Source organism: Lolium perenne, chromosome 1 (genome assembly GCF_019359855.2).
Source record: "Lolium perenne isolate Kyuss_39 chromosome 1, Kyuss_2.0, whole genome shotgun sequence".
In the NCBI taxonomy this organism is placed as follows: Eukaryota; Viridiplantae; Streptophyta; class Magnoliopsida; order Poales; family Poaceae; genus Lolium; species Lolium perenne.
The window spans coordinates 35995570-36004505 of NC_067244.2; the positions used below are offsets into that span (position 1 = coordinate 35995570).

At 41.8% G+C, this 8936-nt stretch overlaps 1 protein-coding gene across 1 annotated transcript; it reads left to right on the forward strand.

Moving 5' to 3' along the window:
* The first annotated feature begins 5977 nt into the window (after positions 1-5977).
* Positions 5978-7854, forward strand: LOC127346749 (uncharacterized). Its single transcript, XM_051373021.1, has 2 exons — positions 5978-6196; positions 6287-7854. Exons 1-2 carry the CDS (start codon positions 6046-6048, stop codon positions 7636-7638), a joined length of 1503 nt encoding a protein of 500 aa, XP_051228981.1. The 5' UTR covers positions 5978-6045; the 3' UTR covers positions 7639-7854.
* The last annotated feature ends 1082 nt before the right edge of the window (positions 7855-8936 follow it).

Below are 8936 nucleotides of genomic sequence, written 5' to 3' on the forward strand. Positions count from 1 at the left end.
TGCGCGATTTATGAGGAGTAAATAACGATCACAATCTACTAGCTAGTGCATACTCTAAACTGTGCCCACACACACGTACATCCAGTTTGGTTCCTGGGAGCACATGAAGGCGGCAATGAACCATGAGCAGTAGCCATGTGCTGCAACAGTACGGAACCAAGCACACGCACTTACTAAGCAAGTGTAGCCATGATGGGCATCGCGACGATCACAATGGGTCGGCTTCTGCATTCAATTGATCAACAATTGCTAACTACTCCTACTAGGGGCGAAAAGTAATTGCATTCAATTGCTCAATGAGCTAGTAAAACCGGCCAGGTAGATTAAAACCGGTTAATTTTGTCTACGATGGTAAAACAGAAAGTCAAAAATCGGTCAACCATTATTAAACCGCTATAGACTTAAATAAGATTTTAAGTACAGATTTAGACTAAAGTAGAGTTGAAAGACCAAAATTAGACTTTTGCAATACTTGAGGGGATAAAAGTGCACTTAACCCCCAATATACTAAGCAATAGACTCCTGGAACATTGCAGGTCACTTTGTAAAATGACTAAGTCACTGGTGGACACATAATTTACGGTATGTCACTTGTTTGGTCCTCATAAATTTGGTTCTAAGTAGACTACTTATCTTTATGAGTTTTGTTTATTGATCTATAAAGAGGTTTGCAAGCGATGGATTTATGACAACTCTTGTTCTTATGGCAGTCCAACCATACAAAAGGAACTACAGCCTCATTAAATATATGGGGGATTATTTGTACAACTAAGGAACTATTTCGCGACATGTAGCCATTATAAATATATGGGGGGTTATTTATACAACTAAGGAACTATTGTGTGATGTGTACCCTTGATGGGCATCGCGATGATCGCAATGGGTTGTGACATGTGCACTTAATATCTCAATAACCAGTTAAAGTAATTGAATTATGGGTAGTTAGAGTAATTACATTCTAGCTACTCCAATTAAAGTAATTCAATTCAATTGCACGATGATCGCTAGTTCAATTAAATGCCAATTTCTTAACTAGTTCGTATTTTACATTCAAGCTATTCATCCATCTCATCGTTAATATATGCACATCCATCGATCAAGCTCATTTTTGTTCTCATTTCTCAAGCAACTTTCTAGTCGCAAACTAATTTTCACAAAACGAGATCTATTGCTTAGGAGAGGCTAAAGAGCAAACAAACACGACTTAGGCTGGCTTATTTGATGTGCTGTTTGTTTTTTTACCTTTCAAGTACTTAGGCAACTCAATCTTTATATTACCAAAATATTATGCAATCGTGACTCGAGACTTTCAAGACAACTTTGAAAAACCTCTAAGTCACTGGTGGGAAGCATAATTTGTCGTATATCACTCGTTTGGTCCTCTTAATTCGGTTCTATGTAGTCTACTTATCTTTATGAGGTTCGTTTATTAATCTATATAAGGGGGTTGCAAGCGACGGATTTATGACAGCTCTTGTGCTCACTACGGGAACCAGTCAAGATGCCGACGGCCGTCGGCACAGCTTGCCTTGACTTCGGCACAGGCTTGTGCCGACGGCAGCCGTCGACACCTTGCCATCGGTATAATAACGCCTCAGCACAGGCAAAGTTGCCGTCGGCGCAGCATCTTGTGCCGACGGTAAAGCCGTCGGCATAGAAAAATAACGCCGTTTGGTAATTCTGGCTCAAATTTTTTCAAAAAAAAAATTCAAATTTTTTCAATAAAAAATTCAAATTTTTTCAATAAAAAATTCAAATTTTTTTAATCTCTCACATGCAGCATTTTAACTCTAACTACACTTAATATTAGGTCAAATTCCAGTCATGATCAAACTTCCCGGTCAATCACCCATCCTCAAACTACTCTATCCCTAGCACGCTTAACTTCTCTGTTCCATTTAGACTAGATTCCATGAAAGAAATGATACATTGTTGACAATAATACCATATCAATACTATTAACCCTTATTACTTGATGTTGCACATCATAAATTTTTGAATTCCAAATAATTACCTACATAAACTACAAGAATAAGTATATTAATCTTGAATTCAAATGGATAATAAAATGATTTTTTCTTTTTTATTTAATATGGAATAATTAATATCTTTAAATTTGTAAATCAAAATTTGACAAATAATATGTCTAAATCGATTAGAAAAATGAGAGGAATCCAAATATGACATCTATATCATATTTTGAATCTAAAAATAAATTTTCCAAAAATTCATGAGCATTAGATCATGTACTAGTATTTTAAATCTGGCCGGCCTCCTACCGATTCGGCAGGAATTTGTCTTTTTCATGAGGGATGGACGGAAAAGTTCCAGATACACCGGTTGGGAAATTTTCCATATTAGGTGGTCTAGTATTTTTTTTAAATGTGTTGGTACCAATGTGAAACTTTAATTTGGTGGTTGCTTCACAAAACATCCCATTTTCGGCACCTCAAAAATGGAAAATGGATATTTCGCGCGATGAAAAGGAAAATTTCCTCCTGAAACATCGTAAGACATCTCAAGATACACATTTGTGCATAATATAGGCACATTATCACAAACTATGCCGCGATTCTATCCATAACATTGGTCGTTTGACCTAAATGTCATGAAACCTCGAACATGATAGCTCATTTTGTGATGGATTTTTTGTGATGTTCGCAATCTTTCAACTTTAATATTTTTCCTTGAAACTATGACATATAATATGACAGTACGCGAAGATTTCACATTGTTTGGATCATTTTTGAATTTTTATGCCCGTTTCAAACTATATTCAAAACGGCAGGCATGAAGATCCTTTGCCCGGGGCTGTGGATCGCTAAACTTGCACTGGATCTCTGATGAAATAGCATGTTGTGAATCTAAAAATAATTTTTACAAAAAATCTTGAGCAATATATCATGTACGTGTAGTTCAAATCTGGTCGGCCTCCTACCGATTCGGCAGGAATTTGTATTTTTCATGAGGGGTGGACGGAAAGGTTCCAGATACACCGGTTGAGAAATTTTCCATCTTAGTTGGTCTAGTATTTTTGAAAAATGTGTTGGTACCAATGTGAATCTTTAATTTGGTGGTTGCTTCACAAAACACCCCGTTTTCGGCACCTCAAAAATGGAAAATGGTTTTTTCGTGCGATGAAATGGAAAACTTCCTCCTGCAAAATCGTAAGACATCCCAATATACACATGTGTGCACAATATGGGCACATTATCACAAAACATGCTGCAATTCTATCCATAACATTGGTCGTTTGACCTAAATGTCATGAAACCTCGAACATGATAGCTCATTTTGTGAAGGATTTTTTGTGATGTTCGCAATTTTCCAACTTTAATATTTTTCCTTGCAACTATGACACATAATATGACACCACACGAAGGTTTCACATTGTTTGGATCGTTTTCGAATTTTTATTCCCGTTTCAAACTATATTCAAAACGGCGGGCATGAAGATCCTTTGCCCGGGCCTGAGGCTCGCTAAACTTGCACTGGATCTCTGATGAAATAGCATGTGGTGAATCTAAAAATAATTTTTACAAAAAATCTTGAGCAATATATCATGTACCTGTAGTTCAAATCTGGTCGGCCTCCTACCATTCGGTAGAAATTTGTCTTTTTCATGAGGGATGGACGGAAAGGTTCCAGATACACCGGTTGAGAAATTTTCCATCTTAGTTGGTCTAGTATTTTTGAAAAATGTGTTGGTACCAATGTGAAACTTTAATTTGGTGTTTCTTCACAAAACATCCCGTTTTCGACACCTCAAAAATGGAAAATGTTTTTTTCATGCGATGAAATGGAAAACTTCCTCCTGCAACATCGTAAGACATCCCAAGATGCACATGTGTGCACAATATGGGCACATTATCACAAACTATGCCGCGATTCTATCCATAACATTGGTTGTATAGTGTGAAAGCCATAAAATATCGGATATGATAGCTCATTTTTTATAAGGTTCTTTGACATATTTTAAATATTCCAAGTTTGATATTTTTCCAAGATAGAACTTATTTTTCTGAAAATTTTGATATATTATTTGTATTTTTCTGAATTATAATGATTTAGCTATGATTTTTTGAAGATTAATGTGGTAAAATGGAAAAAAAAAGCTATGCCGACGGCAAAGCCGTCGGCTCAGGGCTGAAATATGTGCCGACGGCTTTACCGTCGGCACAGGCCTGACGCTGTTAGCTCACCATCACGGCGGAGAGGCTGTGCCGACGGCCGAAACTGTGTCGACGGTTGCCGTCGGCACAGATCTTCATGCGCTGACGGTTTACCTATGCCGACGGCTGACCTGCTGGTCTGGTCGGAACGAGTCCTGTGCCGACGGCCCCGGTATTTTGCCATCGGCACAGGATCTGGCCGTCGGCACCTTGACTGGTTCCCGTAGTGGCTTGTGGTAATCCAACCTTACGAAAGGAAGTACATAGGGGATTATATGTAAACCTAAGGAACTATTCCGCGACGTGTAGCCATGATGGGCATCACGACCATGACAATGGGTCAGAATGTACATTCAATTGCTCAGCAATAGCTAATTAAAGTAAATGCATTCTTGCTAGTTAAATTAATTGCATTCCGTTGCTGAATGATCGCTAGTTAAATTATAGTCCATAATGGAAACTCAAACTGTTCATCCCTATCATCGGTAATATATGCACATCAATCGATCAAGCTCATTTAGATTCTTATTGCGGAATTTTCTAGTCGAAAAATAATTTTCTCATAGCGAGATCTATTGCTCAGCAGTGGCTAAAGAACAATAAACTGAGTAAGATCGCCTTATTTGATGCGATACTTGTTTTAACCTTTCAAATACTTAGGCAACCAAATCTATTACCAAAATATTATGCAATAGAGACTCACTGAATATTGAAGATAAATTTGAAAAAGATTAAGTCACTGGTAAGCGCATAATTTATCGTATGTCACTATTCTGGTCCTGATAAATTTGGTCCTAAGTAGCCTACCTATCTTTATGAGGTTTGTTTTAGTGATCTATAAGGAGGGTTGCAAGCGATGGATTTATGACAGCTCATGCCTTATGGCAATCCAACCTTACAAAAGGATGTACATACGCTCAGTAAATATATGGGGTACTATTTGTACATCTAAGGAACTATTGCGTGACATTTAGCCATGATGGGCACCATGACGATCACAGTAGGTCGGAATGTTCATTCAATTGCTCAATAGTTGGAAGTTATAGTAATTGCATTCTAGCTAGTTAAAGTAATTGCAGTCATTTTCTCAATGATGACTAGTTGAATTAATTGTCATTTTCTTATTTGTTCCATAATTGAAATTTAAGCTATTCATCCTTCTCATCGGTAATATATGCACATGCATGGATCAAGATCATTTAGATTGTTCTCGGGAAACTTTCTAGTCGCAAAATAATTTTCTCAAGCCAGATCTATTGCTTAGCAGAGGCTAAAGAGCAACAAACCAAATAACATCGGTTAATTTAGCGTTGTACTTGTTTTTTTTACCTCTCAAGTACTTAAAGTAGAGACTTGCAGAACATTGAAGATCACTTCAAAAACGATTAAGTCACTGGTGAGCGCATAATTTATCGCCTCATAAATTCTGTTCTAAGTAGCCTATCTTTCTTTACAAAGTTTGTTTCCATATTCTTAGAAGTGATTACATAAAACCACAATTGCAGGATACTTACTTTTAAGAAACCACAAATTCAGGGCTAATTACCATCAGAGCTTAAATATTTTGTTTTTTCGCCTTTTTCAACTATAAAAATGATGTTAGAGCCCACATGTCGGTGCTGTGTTTTTAGTATTAAAGGTTGAAAAAAAGATTGTTTTGCATTGGTAATTAGATCTAAATGTGTGGTTTTCTAGAAACAATTCCAAAAGTTGTGACCTTGTGTAATAGAAGTACCCCTGAAGTTATATAGTTTAGTGTAATCGGTGGCCTCTTCTTAGAAACTCTTCGTCTATATATACAAGTTCAGGCTTGTCACTGCTGCTTCGCTCGTACAAGTACAGCAGGCCAGCTTCTATAGTTGTTTCGTGCATCATGGTAGCAGGAGGAAGGTTGCTCCTGACCATCGTCATCTGCGCTGGACTGATGGGTGCAGGCAGCGAAGCTGCGACCTCGGTTATCATCGGCATGGCCCAGTGCGCCAGCTGCGCGAGGAAGAGCATGAATGCCGAGGCGGCGTTCAAGGGTACGTGCGATGTGCTTTCCGGCCGTGCTAACTAAAAGAAATTTTAGCAGATTATCAAGTGCAATGTGCTGCCTTTTTTGTCATCATCAGGTCTTAAGGTGGCGATCAAGTGCAACAACGGTAGCAGCGGCGCCGGCGAGTACGAGAGGAAGGCCGTCGGGGACCTCGATGGCACGGGCGCCTTCGCCGTGCGCCTCCCCTCCGACGTCGACCTGCGTGGAAGCGCCCAGTGCTTCGCGCAGCTCCACAGCGCGGCGAGCAGCGAGCCGTGCCCCGGGCAAGAGCCGTCCAAGATCGTGCCGCTGTCCGACGAGGGCAACGGCACCTTCGTCGCCATCGCCGGCAAGACAAAGCGCGTCGTATCGACGACGCCGGAGTGCGCGGCGGCCAACATCTGCTTCCCGTGCCACATGTTCGGACGGAAGCCTCTCTACATGCACCGCCACATGAAGCCCATGCCGGACTACGGGGTGCCCACGCCGGTATACGCTCCGCCCGTGTACGGCACCCCTGCGCCGAGATGCCTGTGCACCCCTACCCCGGAGCCGGGATGCCAGTGCCCGTCTACGACGCCGGTTTATGGGACGCCCATGCCGGAATACGAGCCACCTCCAACCCCGGAATTCCGAACACCCACGCCGGACTGCCCTCCTGAGGCGCCGGAGTTCGGGACGCCGACGCCGGTATACGCTCAACCCGCGGCTCCTGTGTACGGGACTCCGGCGCCAACATGCATGTGCTCCCCTACTCCGGAAGCCGGATGCCAGTGCCCTACTGCAACTCCCGCGCCGGTTTACGGGACTCCGGCACCGGTTTACGGGACTCCGGCGCCGAGATGCATGTGCTATCCTACTCCGGAAGCCGGATGCCAGTGCCCGACTGCAACTCCCACGCCGGTGTACGGGACGCCGGCGCCGAGGTGCCTGTGCACTCCTACTCCGGAAGCCGGATGCCAGTGCCCTACTTCGACTCCAACGCCGGTGTACGGCACACCGATGGCTCAACCCCCACCCCCGACGCCGGTTTACGGGACACCCACGCCGGTGTACGGGACGCCGACGCCGAGATGCCTGTGCACTCCTACTCCGGAGCCTGGATGTCAGTGCCCTTCTTCCACTCCCACGCCGGTGTACGGGACGCCGATGGCTCAACCCCCTCCTCCCACGCCGGTGTACGGAACTCCGACGCCGAGATGCCTATGCACTCCTACTCCGGAGCCTGGATGCCAGTGCCCTTCTTCCACTCCCACGCCGGTGTACGGGACGCCCGGGCCAGAGTACCCAGGCACATACCCTCCTTACACGCCGGCGCCGGTGTACGGGACGCCCACGCCGGTGTATGAACCTCCGGCGCCGGATTACGGAGCAGCGCCGACGCCAGAGTGCCCTCCTGCCGCGCCGGAGTACGGCACGCCCATCTACACTCCCCCGGCCCACCACTGAGACGGCACTGGCTCCATTAATATAGTATGGTAACTCTGACTTACTGGTACGTACATGCATGGGGAATAAAAGTTATGGGACTTAACTGATTGTGGCGAGGTGACGCATGATTTGCACGGAACCAGCTTTGATGAGACGATATGGAGCTCGCTGTGTCTTGTTTCTTGTACTCTGTGATTTGTTCGAATTTGGCAATTGAAGCTGATTGTTCATGATTTTTTTTTTCTGAACAGACCCCTTTTTTGGATAAAATTACCACAAATGGCCTGTGGGCCCTGGTTGACATTACTTTATTTCTTTACATTATTCACTATGGATTCAGTATACAACAAGTCAGATGGATTGTGAAACAATCTGTTCTGAGGAATCAGATTAAAATTATTTATCATTATGCTAAGCAAATCTTACATAAATATGCAAACAAAACAAACAATAATAAAACATATTACACCTCTTACTTCAAGGCATCCATGTCCTAGTACAAAATGTTGCATAATGTGTGAGCTTTGTCGTTCTTTCCCATGACTCTCAATACAATCACAGATCACCTATTCCTCCAAACCAAATGAATTTTCGGTTTTGATGTGTAAAAGCAACCATTTCTATTAGAAACATTTATATAAATTAATTATTTCGGAACCTTTATTATAAATGGATTACATGTAACCGTGATTTCTATTACAATACTAATTAAAATTCAAGTATGTGTGATGTACGCTAAACTTAGGAGAGTAGTTACATACGGAGTACTATTCAACACTGATAGTTAGGCCCATGGAAACATACAACACTAGTACATATCCAGCCTTTGCACACGGTTTCTATCTGCACACCAAAAATCTGAAATTTTTGGACAATGAACATGAACATGAACAAGTGTTCTATCTGCACACCAAAAATCTCAGGAAAAAGACATATGTAGTGGTCTGTAAAAAAAAGACAAATCGAGTGATGTATGAAAACAAATCTAGATGTTTCAAACAACACCGCATTTTATCTTTTTTACACAGACCAATACATATGTCTTTTTTTCAGAGATTTTTGGTGTGCAGTTAGGACACTTGTTTATGTTCATTGTCCAAAATTTCAGATTTTTATGATTTTTTACTATTTTTTATTTTTACATTTAATCAGGAGCATCTACACCCAAGTTCAGAACTTATTTTTCGGTACATAGGGACTCACCATTTGACAAGAGAAATAAAAAGTCTCGGACTAAATTACAATTTCGCCCGTTATACCGAAAAGGTCACGCTGGTTTAGTTCTTGGTTTAGAACAACTCTAGCAGATCACACAT